Source organism: Dasypus novemcinctus, chromosome 19 (assembly GCF_030445035.2).
Source record: "Dasypus novemcinctus isolate mDasNov1 chromosome 19, mDasNov1.1.hap2, whole genome shotgun sequence".
NCBI lineage: Eukaryota > Metazoa > Chordata > Mammalia > Cingulata > Dasypodidae > Dasypus > Dasypus novemcinctus.
Genome location: NC_080691.1, coordinates 71,134,872 through 71,151,881, shown reverse-complemented (window position 1 = coordinate 71,151,881; position 17,010 = coordinate 71,134,872). Strand labels below are relative to the sequence as shown.

Below are 17,010 nucleotides of genomic sequence, written 5' to 3'. Positions count from 1 at the left end.
CGGCGGCGCCCCTCGTGGGCCCGGCCCTCCCGGAGCGCGCGGAGGGCCACTCGGGGGCGCCGCCCGGCTCAGACCAGCGCGTAGTCGAACTGGCCGCGCTCGAGCGCCTCCTTGTGGTCGGTCCAGGACGAGGCGGGCATGCGGCTGTAGGGGTCGAGCAGGATGCGCACGCAGCGCACCATCAGCAGCACCAGCACCACCAGCAGGCAGAGCACGAAGGCGAAGACCGTGCGCTGCTCCGCGTCCAGGCCCGCACCCCCGGGCGGCCCCGTAGACGGCGGCAGCGGCTCCGGGGACAACGTCCACGGCGCGCTCATGGCTCACATTGCCGTGCGCCCTGCGGTGGGGGGAGCCCCGCCCGGGGCGCAGGGATGAGGCCGCGCGCCACTCCCGCCCCTGCCCGCGCCCGCGACCCCCGGGCAACGCCCCACTGCCCGGCCGACGGACTGCTCCGGGGCGCGCGCCGCCAGGAGCGACAAGCGCTGGGAGCCGGAGCCCCAAGCGGCCCAGCCCCGCGCGCGCACAACAGGTGCGAGTGCGCGGCCCCGCTCCCTTTGTTCTCGGTGTCCCGAGCCGCCCTCCCCCGCGCCCCGCCCCGGCGCCCCCTCACTCTGACCTCGACCGGGACGGAGACCGACCGCCCGGCGGCCGCGCTCTCTCCCAGGACCCGCGCCGACTCCGTTCTCGGCTTCTCCGGGGCGGTCCCGGCTCAGCCCACCCCAGCCGCCCCTGGAGCGGAGGAGACCAAGCCGGCGCGCAGCGCGCGAGCGGGGCCGCCGCGGCTGTTCCCATGGCGACGGGGGCGGGGCCGCGGGGGGCGGAGGCTGCGCAGGGAGCGGCGCGCGTGCCTGGGACCCCACCCGGTCGCCAGTGGAGGGATTCGGGGTCCCCCACGAGCACCTGGAAACTTCCCCACCAGCGCGGGCAGCTGCCACTGCCCTCCCCACCCGTGCTCTCAGCACCCTCGGCCCCCGCGCCCTGCTTCTGCTCAGGGACAGATCCCTCACTGACTCGGATTGGGGGATCCCACCGCACCCCTCACCCCAGAAGCGCCCGAGCTCCCTCAAGCCTGGAAACATGCCGCCAGGTCACTGGGGGAGTGATTCTATAACGTTCCTGTCGCTTGGTTCACCCCCCAACCTTCAGGGGACGGGATTCGAAGGGTAGAGCCGCCCCTCGCCCGCCACCCTGGGCTGCAGCTTCTTCAGCCAGCGGACCCAGTTTGCGCAGTGCACCCTTCCACCCTCCCTCCGAGACAGGTGCCTGAGACCATTCAAGTTGCTCTTCTGCACTTTGGTGTTTTATTACCATTTCCAAATCTTGGGCTTATGTACAGGAAATAAGGGCACTGTTAAAATTAAAAAAAAAAAAAAAAAAAAAAAAAAACGCTAAAATGGCAGGCGGATGTTGTCAGCAGACCTGGCCTACCCACCCCTGCCCCTCCGAAGGGCCCCTGGACACCTCTTGGCAACTGCGGAGCCTGAGTGTCCCCACCAGCCTGCCCAACAGCCGGCGGAGCATCGCGGAAGGGACGGCAGGGGCAGGTGCTATGTCCTGCCGCCAGCACCCTCAGCAGCCCGGCGTCTTCCCCACCCGGCCACTTGGGCAGAAACGGGATCAGAGAGGACAGTCTCATGCTGGATGCCTAGGTGCACGGGCGACCTGTCCCCAGTCTGCCTGCCACGTGGTGAGCCCATGCTCAGAGAATCTGTTCTGTGCTGGAGGCTGAGATGTCTAGGAGCCGCCAGGCCGCGTAAGGGTTCAGCTCGTCCGGGTCTCGGCAGAGTGCCCACACGTAGAGCATGCGCAGCACCTTGTCCTGCCCGGAAGGAGGGGTGAGGGTCTGGGTCAGATGGAGAGTGGGCCCAGCAGCTGCAGGGTCCAGGGACAGTAGGGAGAGGCTGGGGAGGATGAGGCTGTTGTGCCTGGGTAGGACCAGCTCTGGGAGGGGACCCAGGGGGTTGGCCTGTGTCTGCAGAGGATACACTGTCACAAGGACCCTGGCCAGGACTCAGGCCACAGCCCAGGAGCCACTCAGGACTTGGTGAACCAACCTGGTCACTGGTCTCCCTCTTGCCAAGCCCAAACTCTGCCCCAGGACTCCCTCCCTGTCTCCACAGGTCCTGGAAGAATCTGGCTGACTCCGCCCCTCACTCACCGGGTCTCCCTCAACCACCTCGCCATTGGGGTTCTTGACCACCATCACTAGCTGGGCCTGGAAGGTGATGATCAGCACGGGTCCCTGCTCCATCATCTTGCCCATGGCCAGCTGTGGAAGGGGGACAGGGCAGGGGGCCTCAGACCCAGGGCTGGCTTTCCTGCCACTCCCTGAGGTGGAAGCCCCCAGCTTCCTGGACACTAGCAGAACAGGCTCGGACACCCCATCCTGCTGAGGGGCATTCTGCCCAGCTCCACTGCCCATTCTGCAGAACCCCACCTGGCACCACCTGCCTCCAGAAGGGAGCCAGGGGAGACCGACCCCGGGTCTGCACCCACAGCCACCTCCTCCTGCAAGCCCACTGGTCCATTTCTGGGTGGAGGAGTTCCTATGAGACCTCTCCCATGTGAACTTTCCTAGAGTTCCAAGCAGGCTCCCCAGCCCTGGGGGGCTCCCTAGCAGGTGCAGGATTTGGGTCAGGGCCTGCCCCGCCCCAGGCAGAGTAGGGAGGGAGGCTAAATGTTGTCAGGAAGGAAATCGGAAGTCTGGTGGCCCAGCTGACCCGACAAAACAACCCCTGCCCAGTGAAGGAGAAGGGCTACCCAAAACCGGGGCAGCTACGCCACACCCTCTGCCCCCACCACTTGCCCAAAACTATTCCAAACATAGGGCTAGAGCAGCTTTGTGCCGACTGGGCCCTCAGATCACTTAATCCAAGCCCCTGCCCAGGCTAGAAATCCTCCTGGCACCCTGCTCACTCCCAGTCCTGGCCAGGCCGCCTCCCAGGCCCTGTCTGAGGTCTTCTATCAAAGACTTCCTACTAGGGCCATCTGCCCCATGCCTCTGGGCTCCACCCAGCCCTCGGGAGAGGCACTTACGTCAATGTTGTCGATGTCCAGGATGCGGGAGTGGAACTGGAGGCCCAGCGCCTTGGCCTGCTGGATTGGGTGGGCCAGCTGGCTGTAGGTCTGCAACCAGAGGCCAGACATGTCCGTAAAGACGGCCACCCGGAGGCAGGCTGTGCTGCAGGTGCCATGCCACAGGGGAGAGCCAGCAGCTCCCAGGAGCACCCCCTGCACACCCCAGGGTGGAGTCAGCCCAATGGAGCTGGCAGCAGCATCTTTGTGGAAAATCTCCCTGGCAAGGTGGTCTTACTAGCTTTGTTTCGGGTTTTCAGCCCAGTAAATTGCTCCTGCACCTTCCAGAAATGGGTCCTGGTGCTTGCCAAGGAGTAGCAGATGCCAAGAGCCCAGGACGCTGGTGCCACTCATGTGCGGACCTGGCCTGAGTCACACCCTTCCTGCCCTTTGACTGTAAAAGCACTGTGTCGAGATTACCAAATGAAAACAGCATCAATCAGTGAAGGAGGTAATTCTCTGAGAACACCACCTAAAATACATTCCCAGGGGTACACAGATGCCCTTCCCTGATCTTTCCCATACTCACACTGCTCTGAATCTTGCTTGGGATCAGACACTTCTAAGTGTCTAAGCTGTTGGGTGTTTCCCACTGACCAGCCTTTTCCATGCAGTTGTCTGGGACATAACTACCCACATGCCATCCTCAGCCCCCTTGTGCCAATACTACCCAGCACAGGACAAAGCCCCCGAGAATGTGTGGCCACGCATGCTTCTCTGAGCTTGGCAGAAAGCCGTAGACAGAAGCCATTCTGATGGCATACACACATTATGGAAATAACCAATCCGCCGAGAAAAAAAAAAAAAAAAGATGGTGCTAATCCTACTGGTTCGGTTTCATACAGATGACATTTTAAAAACACGTATGTGTAAGCGGCTGCAATTCCAGCTGTTTCCAGGGTCCCCAGCAGCTAGCTCTCTGTCAAAGATAATCAGCCACAGCTTAATGGTGGCAAGTCCCAAAGTAAAAAAAAAAAAACAACAAAAAACTCAAATGCCTGCTAGATTAGTCACTGTGCAGGGGAGTATTTTAAAAAGAAAATCTGACATCGTCTCCTCTGTTTTTCCAAGTTGTTTGTGAGCTTGGTACAGAATAGCATTAGCCAAAAAAGACAAGGGAGTGCTCAATGCAGAGAAGCTGAGAAAACTCATGAAGACGTGGGTCAGGGAGCAAGCAGGGTGAGGGGCGGTGGCCTGGCAAGACAGCAGCATGTAGTCCCACAGTGACAGAGGGGCTGTCAGGAGGGGGCACCTGACCTGCCTGCACATACCCCAGTGTTGACGGTGGCCCTGGAGTCTGCGCCCACTTCCCCCACTCCCGGGAGCAGCTGGGGCCTAGTCAGGACACGTCCCTCCTCCCCAGGATGGAAATCTATCAAGGTTTGTTTTGATCAGAGTTTCAGGAGCTTGTCACGAGAACAGCCACTTGCTCAACTGAGCACTTTCCGAGGACTGGAAAGATTCTGCATTCACGTTTTACCCTCATGACACCCATCAGGTGGGCACCAGGAGTAAACTCTGGGCCGGGGGAGTGAAGTGACCCAGGCCCAAGAGACAACAAATCCCAGCCACTTCCCAGAGCCCATGATTGCCACACTTGGAAGACACGTGCCAGCGGTCTTCACGCCCCAAGCTACTCCCTGTCCTTTTTTCAGCCACTCTCTGCCCTGAAGGACCATCTCGGTCATGGGGTCCTGCTTTATGCTAGTTGTGGCTACCTGAAGCAAGGCAGGGAGACCCTGGAAACAGGCCACACTATACACTCTCACGTGGCAGGGGAAATTATGCCCCCCAGCAAACACACTCTTGATTACAGTTTGCACTCTGGTGGCTGTGAACCCACTGGAAACAGGACCTTTTGAAGACATCGTTTTTAGTTAAAGTGTGGCTAACCAGATTCGCACGGGCCTTATGGATGGAGGCTGTACAAAGAGAACGCAGAAGGCACAGAAGCACTGCAATGACAGCTGTAGGCCATTACATATCTGGCTATAACCTACAGAATTGGATGGAAAATGTAAACTTTAATCCACGCTCAATGGCAATGCCCCAAAATATGTTCATCAATTGCAATGAATATACCACACTAACCTTGGATGTTGTTCATGTGGGAAAATGTGGGCAGTGTAGCGAGTGAAGCATATGGGAATCCCCTCTATTTTTTATGGGACATTCGTATAATCTAAGTATGTTTAAGTAAATAAGTAAAAAAAAAAAACAAAAGACGTCACAAAAGCCAGAAAGAAGATGATGCCATGAGACGAGAGTCAGAGACACAAGCCACGGACTGCCAGCAGCTCACACCAGAATGCTACAGGCTCCAGGAGGGTCAGCCTTGCTGATATTTCGATTTTGGACTTCTTCTGGCCTCAAAACTGTAAGCCGGGCGAACAGATGGAGCTCAGTAGCTGAGTGCCTGCTTCGTATATATGAGGTCCTAGGTTCAATCTCTGGTACCTACTTTAAAAAAAAATTCTAAGCCAATAAATGTTTGCTGTTAGAGCAGCGTGGCAAACCGAGGCACTTCATTTTATTCAATGGCTCGAGTCTCCTCTCCTACAACACTCCTAACCAGGTTTAAAAACGGTTTAAATGTATGAAGGTTTTTTTTTAAAGGCCCAGCAAACTGGCTGCTCTGTAACCCTCTGCCTCTCTTGCTACGGTTGTGACGAAGGAGAGAACACCCAGGCCATCACACAGGCACCAAGTGATGAATCACCCTCCAAGCAGGAGCCCCCTGGCCCCCCGTGAGCCCCAGCAGGTTCCACAGCCCAGCCCAGAGACTCCCTCTGCTGCGGAGCCCGAGGAAGAAGGGGACTGCCAAGCCTGCATCTCATACACGAGCACCCCACCCTGCTCCTCGGGGCAGGAGACCCGGTCCCACCTTGCCTTTTCAAAGCGAGCTAGCTGCCCAAGTGGGTCTCCATCTCTAAATGGTGATTTTGGTCTTTTTTAGAAAAGAAGGGAAGGGGAGAAAAAGAACTCACAGCTTCATAGCACCAGTCTTTCAGAATGTCTAGCTCTCCGGCAATCATGGCCTAAAAAGGGAAAGATAAAAAACCAGGCGTGAGAACGAGAGGGTTTCTGAGGAGGGCTGCTCTTGAGAGCATTCTCCAGTGGGAACCTGTCCTCTCAGAGGCTTTGCCTCAGGGTGCTAGTGTCTGTGGTGGGGCCAGATGCCCTCAGGAAGGAGGGAGCCTGGGTTAGGCCACAGCAGAGGGTGCACCCTCCCCAAGGCTCCAGGGAGCAAACCCCAATTACTATGTGTGCATGACTCTGGCCCTCTCGGCATAGGTGTGGGGAAGGCTGGGGAGGGCACAGGGGTGCCCCAGATGGGGGTCCCCAAAGGCCTGGTGGAAGACGCAGGCAGCTGGCTGTGTGGAGTTCGGGCTCTCCCACTGGACAGGAAGCAGAGCCACGGCGCTGAGGAGCTGCCTGCTCTTGGGGAGCCCACACTCTTTGCCTCCCCTGGGCCTCAAGTGTCACCACCAGGAGCAGAAGCTTCCAAGTCAGTGGGGGGGTGGTCGGAGGGGGAGGCTACAGAGAGAGCAGCCAACGGCATGAGGTTAGGGCTGCCAAGGTGCAATGGGGGAAGCTTCCACCACAGGAACTGGAGACAGGACTGGGTCTGGTGAAGGCGAGGTGGGTGTGCAGAGTGGAGAGAGAGGAAGAAGCCAGGTGCCCCGTGGGAGGACCGTAGGGCAGCCGTGAGCTGAGAGCATGAAGCGCCCCCACCTTTCAACCCCAGGCTCCAGCTGCTGCTTTGGGGAACTCACTCCCACTTCCGTGTCCTCGCAGCCCTGCCCTGAGTGATGTGAAGAACCTGGGCCCATGGAGGGGGAGGGAGACCAGAAGGGTGGCAGAAGAGGAGAGGATCTGCAGGCTGGAGGGGCTTTCTGGAGCCCTGGGGGTAGCAGAGCCAGGAGGGGTCACGGGACCATTCACTACAGGCCTGGGAAGGCCTGGCCTGAACTGGCCACATATGCTCAGCTGTTGCCACATCCCGGGAGGGTTCCAAGAGGCAGAGGCAACTCAGTGTGGGTAGGGGCTGGTGGAGGGTGTGCTGCACTGTGCCCCTGAACAGGCCAACCCTCGTTTATAAACCACAGGGAGGCTGAGGAGAACTAGAAAGTGGATTTTAGGACTCACCCAGATAAAGTGCTATTGAGGAAAGTCCCCTTCATCTGGCTGTGTTCCTGCCTTTTGGCCAGTGCATCGGGACACAGCAAAAACATGGTACCCCGGGCCCACCTCACAGCTGCCGCTTGAGGTAGCCGAGCACCCAACCCTGGCACCCAAGGGGAGCCACCCACTTCTGACTCCTGAAAAGCCCCGGCACCTCAGAGACAGCTGGTCCCTGGCAGCTGCTCACAGCCACCTCGAGGGAACAGCTTTAAGCAGAGAGCAGGAGGCAAACATCGCCGGCAAGCTCCAGGTTTTGCTGGGGGAAAGGGAGACAGAAGCTCGTGCGCGGTACTGCAAGGGGGAAGAGCTCGGTGCCTTGGCACAGATACACACAGTGGGCGGGAGCTGCCAAAAAGGCGGCAGCCCAGGCAAGGCACGCCAACTGTGGGCCACTGACACCTGAATCGATGGGCGCTGCTGGACTCCTCAGGGGGTTGCCCAAGAGTGACCAGAGGCCTCCTCAGGAGCCTGGCTGAGCCGACCCAGGCAGGGTGGGGCAAGCTCTGAAATCTGGGGAGGGCACTAGGTACAGCTCACTGTGGACCTGTGCCAGGTCTCTGCTCAGGAAAAACCCTCTATGGGGAAACTCCCCTGGGGGACTCCCTCCTCAAACTGCCATATCCCCAGCTGTAGTGGGGAGGGGATGGCTGTGGGAACCCTAGCCGGCCAGAGGCAGGGCTGTGGCAAGGAAGACCCACTGAAAAGCGCCATCGGGAGTGCCCACCTCTAGGACGTTGGGGATGATGTCATTCTCACACTGCCGCAGAAACCGGTCCTTGTCGAAGGCTGGGTCCACCCGGAGGATCTCCGTCAGCACCTCCGACATCTCCGTCTTGGAAAAGAGGCCCCCTGGGGAGGGAGGAGGCCAGCGGCAAAGCAGGTTGAGGGCCTGGGACAGCTCTGCCGCCAGCTTGGGTGAGCAGGATAGTCCTGGGGCGCTCGCTCACCCAGCAAGTCCGTGACCTTGTCTGTCAGCGCCCGGGATGCCCGGATGAGTGCATTGTCACTTTCGTCATACTTCATCTTCATCTCAAAGAACCCTGCAGGGGATGACAGTGGGAGCAGAGACTGGATGAGGGGCACCTTTCAGAAAGACACCCCACTCCACCACTCGCAGAGGCTCCCCTGGCCCCTGTGCAATCGACCTGCAGGGCAGGCTGGATGAACTGAACGGACCTCCCTGAGCCTGCTTCCTCATCTGCAGCGGGGGATGGGTGCCTGCCACCTACCTCACGAGGCCGCAGACACCCACCAGCAGTGGGCCTGGGTAAACTATGAGGTGCCGCCCCTGCTGGCTGTTGCTGCCGCTACAAAGGAAACACAGGCCTCTAGTGACCCTCACGGGACAAGCGTCAGGCGCGTGGCACATTGACTCTCCTCTGCCAGCTGAATGGGCTGTCTGTCCCAAGGGGCCTTGGGCTGACCACAGCCTCTGCCAGGACCAGGGTGCCTGGCCTCCCAACCTCCCTCAGACGGAGTGACCACCCAGCGTGGGCCATCTGACTGCCACTACCAGCGCGGCAAAGGTGGGCATCCTGCCCCTTCTTGGGTTCCACCTGGCAACAGCTGGCATGTGGGCTCCCTGTCGGGGTGGAGCTGGGTCAAAGAGGGCCCCACTGCTCACTCACTGGGTGGCCCCATGGAAGTGACCTGCACTGTGGGCCCAGCACCCACTATCACCTCTGGAGCCGGTATCGTCACTGCCACCACCCGCAGCCAGAGCTGCTTGGTGCCTGGGAGGCGCCAGTCAACCGCATGGGGACTCGGGTGGGCACGCTCTCCAAAACATCAACACTCACGGTTAAATACCACGTTGTTGTCCTTGAAGTCCTTCCACTGCTGATACCACTTGGAGTCCTTGTGGAGCACGACGCCCAGGGCCTCCCTGGGGAAGATTGGGGCAGATGCAGTGAGCGGTGGCCTGGGAGCCCTGTGCCCTGTGCCCTCCAGTGCCCCTGTTGCTGTGGAAAGGGTGTGAGGAGGGGTGGCAGGAAGATGGCAGGCCTGAGCCACCCAAGCCCAGGGGCTGCAATGAGCCCTTCCTTGTCTCAAGACTTCCTGCCTTCTCTCTTTCCTTGCCGGTCACCTCATTCCCTCGCCCAAATTCTTGCGAGGGAGACAGGAATCTTGAGCAGAAAACAAGCAAGATACTTTTTGTTGGCCCCTGGACACGGACGATGAGGGCAGAGCCTCAGTGGAGGGGATGCAGAAGAAGGCAGCGACGAGGGTGGGGTCACCCTCATGTGCCCTAGGGTGGTCGGATACATACTCATTGGGCTCAAACACTTTCTCTTCCTTGATTTTCTCTCCCGCAAACTCTGTCCTTTTCCTGAGTCGGTCAGGCCGCCGGTAGGGTCCTGTCTGTCCCAGTACACTCTCATCAATTTCCTTCCTCACAGTCTCCACTCCCTGCAAGGAAAGCATAGCAGGCTGCAATGGGTACTCACGGCCAGGGGCTCCAGGGACCCTCCTAGCACGTCTAGCAGCCTGTGTGGTTGTGCCCAAAGCCACGGAGTGCATTCCATGGAAACCAGTCCCCAACCTCACCTGGGAAAGGGCTTTGAAGGCCGCGGTCCTGCCCAGCTTCTCCCCACCCTTGGACACTGACTCGGCCGACTGCTTGGCTGTCTTGGCAGCTTCTTCCACACCCTCCTTGATTTTCCGGCCAAGGTCGCTTTTACTGACCTCGTCAAGACTCTACTGAGACAGACAGACAGAGAAGAGTTAGTCAGCTGTCTCGAGGACCAGGCTCCCAGAGAGCTAGAATAGGCACTCCTCGCTCATCCAGGTCACGGAACCTAGAGACTCAGTGGCACATGCTCAAGAACACCGCATCTCGCCCCTTGGCTAAGGGCTCCAGGGTAGACACTGGGGTGTCTCGCCCCTCGGCTAAGGGCTCCAGGGTAGACACTGGGCCAGCTGCGTCTTCTAGAAAAATGGGCAGGAGTCCCGAGCCCTCTGGCACACCGGAACCAGCAGCAGCCCAAAGGTTAGGAAAGAAGGCAAGGGTGTGCACCCAACACGGCAGGCAAAGTCTTACCCCTTCTCCCTTGTCTCCAGGAAGGAGAAAAAAGGAAACCAAATAAAACAACAAAAAGAAAGCTGTGTACCCACGCCCTGAAGGAGGCTTTTCCTTCCATCTCCACCTCCGCATTCTTGTGACTTTACCTACTATTTTTAAACAAGAACACCCCCATTTGATCTCGTTTCCCCTAGTATCTTGTCCCAAGTGGCCAATTGTTAAGTAAGTCTGACTCTGTCCCCCTAAAGCCTCCCCAACAGCACAAGCAGCTGCCACTGAACAGGCTGATCTGTCCTTGCTGGCCGCCCACACCCAGGCATCCCCGCTGCTGCCAAGCCATGTCTGCACGCCCTCCAGGAGTCGACTCTGCCCCGCTGCTTCAGCAACCGCTCTCCTCCTGACAAGCAAGTAACAGATGGTCTCTGGGAGCGGCGGCCAAGAGCTTGCCGTGACCCAGAGGGGTCAGGGCTGGCTCTGACATTACCTCCTTCACTGTCCCCGTGAGCTCCCCGAGCTTCTTTCTTATGACTTCACTTGTCCTGACGGTTTCAGATTCAATGGTTTTCTAAGACAAAGAACATGATTTCTTTTGTTACAACATGGCAATTAAATGTATCTTCCAAACACCAGTCCAAAGAAGCCTTTTCTCTGCAGCTCCTTCCTCCATTGAGGCCCCACCCGAATCCTACCCCCCTAGCCATCTCCACATTTAGTCAGGAGAGGGCAGAGACCCAAACCTCTTGCCACCCCAGAGCTTGGCTTGTGGGTCTCAGCAGCTGAAAGCTCCTTGCCCAGAATGTAGGGCAGCCAAAACGTGGACCCTCCTCGGCATCCGCCCTCCTGAACACAGGGGCCCCTGGCCTGAGACTGCCTCTGAGAGTGGCAGGAGTTAAGGCTCACCAGCGAGGTATCTCAGGGGGGCGCTACTCTCAGCACCATCCCCACCTTAGCCTGCCCTCGGCCCAACCTGCATGGGTCCCATGCTCCCCACCTTTCCACTACCTCTGGTCACGTGACAACCCCAGCCTGCTCTGCCCCTCAACAACCTGTCTGTCCACACCCCTTCCTTAAAGATATGGTGATTTTCCAGGTCTTCCATGGGGTCAAATCTCCCCCAAGCAGGATCCACCTGGGTGGTGATTTGGGGATACTCAGAGGGCACAGGCCTTGCCCCTGGCTTGATAAGAGACCGACCAAACAAAACACTTTGGGACTGGGGGCAATGCCAGCATCTCCCAGGCTCAGCCACTCATGAGTAAGATGGGGACACTGTGCCTGCCTCACAGGGTCCTTAAGTGGCAGACAGCTATAGGATACCGAGCCTATAATTGGGCTGGCACTGGGCAGCTGCTCAGTAAACAATGGCAGTGGTCATTAATGACTACACCAGCACCAAAACCCAATTTCTGTCCCCTTTTTGGTCAGCGGGCCACAACCAGGAGGCTCTCAGGAGCTCTGCCTCGCAAACCTACCATGTAATGGAGCACCTAGGATCTGTTAAAACACCAGTTCCCATCAGGCAGGTCGAGAGGAGTCTGAGACCACATTTCTTACAAATTACCAGAAGCTCTGAGCTGCAGAGTGCTGCATCATCTCACCACAGAACCAGGAGGCCTGGAAACCCACTCCTGTCCCTCAGGCTCGCTCCCGTCAGTGCTGTCCATGACCTCACGTGCTTGCTAGCTGCCCTCTTCCCCAGCTGCCCTGGCACTGAGCTCTGATTGCTTCCTGGGGCCAGGGAAATCCTGGCTCCAGAGACAAGGCTATCAGCCAAGACAGATATAACGCGAAGGGACTCACGTATTTCCTTCTGGCTTCCTGGAGCGCATCTGATTCTTCCAGTTTCTTGGCTTCATCTCGGAATTTTTTTATACTTTCTTTCATTTCCTTGTTTTTGGCTAACTCTTGTTTGATATTATCTAGCAAGCCAGACAGAAACCCTTTTCTGTTTCCAGAAGAATATGGCTTCGACTAGAAAGAATGTAAAAAAAAAAATTAGCAAAATAAGTGGAAGAATGTACATTGCAAATGTGGTTACCCCAGAGGGACTGAGTAGTTTTTATTTTCTTCTTTCTGCTGATACAGGTTTAACAACAAATAGCTATTTTTTTTTATTATAACAATATTAATGTTAAAAGACAAATTTTAAAATGCAGAGAAAACGCTGAGGACAAAACAACAGAAAAGCAGTCCTCAGGGGAATTCAAACATGCTCACCTTGACCAAAGGCTGAGGCCAGTTGCCAAAGGGGCCCTCGTCCCAGAACTGGAGCTGCGAGGATTCTGGGGCTCCTGATCCCAAAGGATCGATCCCACACAGGGCATTAGTCCCTGGGATTCTGGGGATGGCTTGACGTCCTCCCAGAGAAGAAATGCTTCCTTTGGGACCACTGCCAGGTACTCAGCTGGTACTCTCACGTGACCCAAGGGTCTGGGGATTGGCACAGACCTCCCTCCCTTGGCCCACAGGATCGCAGTCAGAGAACTCTGGCTCCCCACCCTTGGGAAAGTCAGATGGCTGAGGCCTGAGAGCCAGATCCAAAGGCGGCCAGGAGAGAGCCCATAGTGCACCCTGCTCCATGATGATGGCCAGACTTAAATCCTCGCTCCATCATTTGGGCAAAAAAAGGGAAACTGCTAAAAGAATGACTGAAAGAGAATTATTTCACAGGGAGGTGGCCATAAGTAGTCAGTTCCTCCTGACATTTCCAGGGGTCTTCCCCAGCCACAGAAATTGGGGTCACTCTACTAGCTTTGGGAGTGACTGCCTCCCTGCCCTCGTCAGGCCCCAAGGGAAAGCTACACGGAGCCTGGGTGCTGTGTCACAGAAGGGGCAGCCAGGCCTCATGCCAGCAGGCTGTGGTCTCGTTCAGATGCCCACCCTGGCCATGCTTCTGCAGGGGAAGTGCAGGTTCTAAGACCATCAGGGATTGCGCCACCCAGCATCGGTCCTACCACATATTCTGGGACTGCAAATCTTGGGGGTGGGGAACTGGATAATTAAGGGAAAGGGTTAAAGGGCCTGTCCCACGCTGACAACTGATACAGAATAGGACTGGGGAGCTGAAAATTGGGTGAGGCAGGCACATGTAGCTGACTGTGATGAGGTGATTAAGATGAGACTGAGTGCAGGAAGAGAGAGAACAGGATGGTATGGGCTGTCCAAACATGGTACTATCAGGTTTTGGGCTTCTCTCCTCACAGTGGTGAGTCACCATCAAAGCATAGTTGAAGAAAAGTGACTAGGGAAGCAAAAGCTCTAGAAAATGCTGCCTACAAGGAAACTGAAAGTATACAGAGAGGGTGTAGCCTGGGTAAGCTGATAGCCAGGGGATGATGGGGTGACTCAGTTCAAATGCCTAAAGGACAGCAGGCTTTGAAAAGGAACAGCCTTGCTTGGTGAGGGATGCACAGGTTAAGGCCAGGGTGGGGGTGGAGTGGATTTCAGCTCACAGGAATGATTTTTCTAGAGATTAAAAGCTGCTACAAGGTACTACTCTGTGAGGTAGTTGTGCCCTGCCCCTAAAGATGTTGAGCAGCAGGCCAGTCCCCTGCTTCCCAGGGATTCTGAAAGGATGGAACACGCAGGGATCTGTAGCCACGAAGGCCTTAGATGCGGAATGCTGCCACTCAGATGCTACTGGCAGTGTGGGCAACTTTCTACATTCTTTCCCCTCCCTTCTGCCAACAAGACTAACTTTTTAGACTTCCCCTTACTATCTGCTTGCTCCTCCTGAGTCACTCACCAGGGGCAGCCCTCCACCCGGCCAGCATATCTGATAGGTCGAACCATGGGGTAGTGGCATGAGGCTGTGGCTGGAGAGAAACTGGATCCCGCTGCTGAGGCATCTCTAATTGGGGAAGAAAAAGAAAAGATCCATTACACATGAAGATGGCTGGGAAATAAGTATGCCACAGTAAAAGAGGTCTCCTGAGACTGAGATTCATTGGCTGCTTTTTTTTTTTTTTTTTTTTTAGGTACCAGGGCCAGGGATTGAACCAGGGACCTCGTATATGGAAAGCCAGTACTCAACCACTGAGTCACATAAGCTCCCCTGAGTTGGTTTTTTCATTTGTTTTGCTTGTTGCTTGTTTTTGTTTTTTCAGGAGGCACCAGGAACAGAACCCGGAACCTCCCATGTGGGAGTTTGACCCACATCCGCTCCCTCATTCGCTTTTTATCCCAGGCCTGCTACGCGCCGGACACTCCTAGATCTTCACAAAGCCTGAGAAGTCAGGGGGATCTCGTGGAAAGAGAAAACGCTGAGGCTTCACCTGTAGGGCCTATCTCTACCCTTCTGCCTCTGAACCTGGGGAAAATGGATGGGTCCCAGGAAGGTCCAACCTATGGGGGAAAGAAGGTTAAATGTATGAGTCTAGTGTTAATCTCTCAGTCTGAAAATGGGCATGTTGAGCCTTGATGCTGGTGGAAAGGAGTTTTCTCTTACAAGCCCATCCCCCTTCTGCCAACCTCTGAAGAACAGAGACCTGAGCTTTCAGAAGCAAACACTGAGAACATACTGCCTCAGACACAGCCTTGAAATTAGCCCGCAATGCCCTGGCCAAGGGAAGAGCCACAAGCAAGGCATCTTAGGAGAAGCTTGGGCAAAGGCATAGCTAAAATGCACGTGAAAGACACTTTCGTTTCCTACCAACCAATAAACTTAAAGCTCCAGGAGGGAAGGGCCTGTGGAGGTCCTATTCAACGTGGCACCCAGCACAGAACCTAGCACACTGATGTCCAATGAACCAATAGAATCATTCTTCCATTTCCACATTTCCGGGACTTTTCCTCTCCCTCTTTCCTGACTCACATAAGGCATCCTCAACATATATAGATGCTACTACTTCCTACAGCTATGAGAGTAACTCCTGGGGGTTTAAATAACATGTTTTATTTCTCAATACACCTACCCCCATTAATCCCAGAGTCATAATCTGAAATAGAAGCATACAGTCATCTAACCACGAAAAGAAATCACATGCCATGATCAAACCTGAGCTGGTTCCCCCTAGGTCTTGAGCCCAAATTCAAACCTGTGTACATTCCACCTCTAATCCCTGACTCAAAAAACAAGCAGCAAATGACTGCAGAGTGTCAAGGAGACATTCAGACTCCTACAAGATTATTTTCCTTCCTCTTAACAGTCTGCCTCTGGAGACAGACTGACCTGGGCTTTGGACCAGATCAAGCACTCACTAGCTCTGGACTACGGGTAGGTTGCTTACCCTGAATTTCCCGTTTCCTAATCGGTGAAATAGGGACAAGCAGCAACAACGTGAAGTGCTATCTTCTGAGTACGCTTTACATGTCCTGACTCCCACCGCTCTATGGACCCAACAGCTCAAAAGCTCTAAGCCATGTAGAGAACCACCTCCCACACTGCGACTTCAGGGTTGAGAGGCGCTATAAATCTGGCCTATAAACGCGAGCCACTTTGGAACTGGTTTTTACCTTCCCCTCGCTATTTTTCCCCCACAGGCCGCCCCCGGCCACGAATCACTCCCCCATACACATGGGGGGTGAAAGCAGGAGGTGAGGGGCAATCCGTTTTCTGTCGGCCTCACGCCTAGCCGTTCCTAGCCGAGAGAGCTTGCTCTCCGCCTTCAGGCCTTGCACCCGGCCCCCCGCCCACACCTCGGTTGACCCAACCCCACGCCTCCCGCCTGAGTGCAGGGAAAGGTCATGGGGGACAAGAGCCTGAGGAGAGGTAGGCCTTGGAGGTCGCCGTACCAAAGATCACCAAGCCCACCCAGCCGGCCCCGCACGCCCGCTCACCCGCGGACACCGGCACCAGCCTCCACGCAGCGCCACCGCCGCCATGTTGGAGGAGGCCGTGTGACCTTTTGCCGCGCAGCCCGATTGCGTCATCCGCGGCGACCGCTTGGCGCGGCGCCAGCCAGGGAAAGGCGGGCCCTGGAGGAGCGGGGGTCTCGAATTGGAAAAGGCCCCTGATTGGGTAGAGCTCACCACCCCTGTGAGGCAGAGACTGATGGTTGGACGAAACTATGGAGGGGCGGAGCTTGGGGCAGGGATTCAGTCTGGCGCCGCGATTCTCCTACAGATCGCTTAGGGTACTCGGGTGGCGGGAAGTACAGGCTGACAGACTTTGCCGACGACAAGGACGCACTCGGTTGGATTCTGATTAACTCTGAGGGACCGACCGGTGAATTAGCCCGATAGTGACTGACTCTGACTCTCACTGACGACGTCTGACTTACTGTGACCGCCGGGTAACCCTGACTTGCTGACCATGACCGACGATGATTGGCAGCTGACCGCTGCCTCTAACTGACTCTCTGGCTGGATAGATTGACCGACCGATTGCCAATGACTTTCTCAGTGATCAGCTGGCTGACTCTGACCCCGAATGACCATCTGACTGCCTGCCTGAACCATCGATCCTGGCTGACATTGACTGAGCGTTCTGGCTGGCTGTTAACTGACTGTACCCCAGACTGACTTTACTCATCACTGACTGACTGACTGTTCAACCCACCACCTGCTTATCTAACTGAAGGGCTGATCACAACTGATTCCCACGACTCTGTCTGAATCAGTCTGACTGATTAACTGACAATTACAGTCTCTGATCAATGGTCGGGGAAGACTGATCCAAAGGCTGGCTGGCTGGCTAGTCTGACGCTGCTGATGGATTCTGACGTGACAATAACTGTCAGAATTGGCCTAACCAAAAGCATCAGCTCTCCTGGGAGGTGCCCTGGCCG

The 17,010-nt window shown here is 56.4% G+C and overlaps 2 protein-coding genes across 2 annotated transcripts; both read right to left on the bottom strand.

The window, feature by feature from the left end:
• On the bottom strand, positions 1-747 carry CTXN1 (cortexin 1). Its single transcript, XM_071209952.1, has 2 exons — positions 617-747; positions 1-337 (listed from the first exon to the last, which is right to left on the bottom strand). Exon 2 carries the CDS (start codon positions 315-317, stop codon positions 69-71), a length of 249 nt encoding a protein of 82 aa, XP_071066053.1. The 5' UTR covers positions 318-337; positions 617-747; the 3' UTR covers positions 1-68.
• Positions 748-1,278: 531 nt separating this feature from the next.
• On the bottom strand, positions 1,279-16,188 carry TIMM44 (translocase of inner mitochondrial membrane 44). Its single transcript, XM_058281902.2, has 13 exons — positions 16,061-16,188; positions 14,028-14,132; positions 12,083-12,253; positions 10,767-10,847; positions 9,808-9,957; positions 9,530-9,669; positions 9,060-9,145; positions 8,208-8,300; positions 7,985-8,109; positions 6,063-6,113; positions 3,037-3,126; positions 2,159-2,269; positions 1,279-1,819 (listed from the first exon to the last, which is right to left on the bottom strand). Exons 1-13 carry the CDS (start codon positions 16,151-16,153, stop codon positions 1,700-1,702), a joined length of 1,416 nt encoding a protein of 471 aa, XP_058137885.1. The 5' UTR covers positions 16,154-16,188; the 3' UTR covers positions 1,279-1,699.
• Between the last annotated feature and the right edge of the window lie 822 nt (positions 16,189-17,010).

Excerpts from the sequence above, each read along its gene's own strand:
- TIMM44 (XM_058281902.2), bottom strand. The coding sequence starts at position 16,153 with ATGACGCAATCGGGCTGCGCGGCAAAAGGTCACACGGCCTCCTCCAAC. Across the intron at positions 8,301-9,059 it reads CAACAACGTGGTATTTAACC|GGTTCTTTGAGATGAAGATG; the intron begins GTGAGTGTTGAT and ends CATCCCCTGCAG. Across the intron at positions 8,110-8,207 it reads CAAGGTCACGGACTTGCTGG|GGGGCCTCTTTTCCAAGACG; the intron begins GTGAGCGAGCGC and ends CTCCCTCCCCAG.
- CTXN1 (XM_071209952.1), bottom strand. The coding sequence starts at position 317 with ATGAGCGCGCCGTGGACGTTGTCCCCGGAGCCGCTGCCGCCGTCTACG.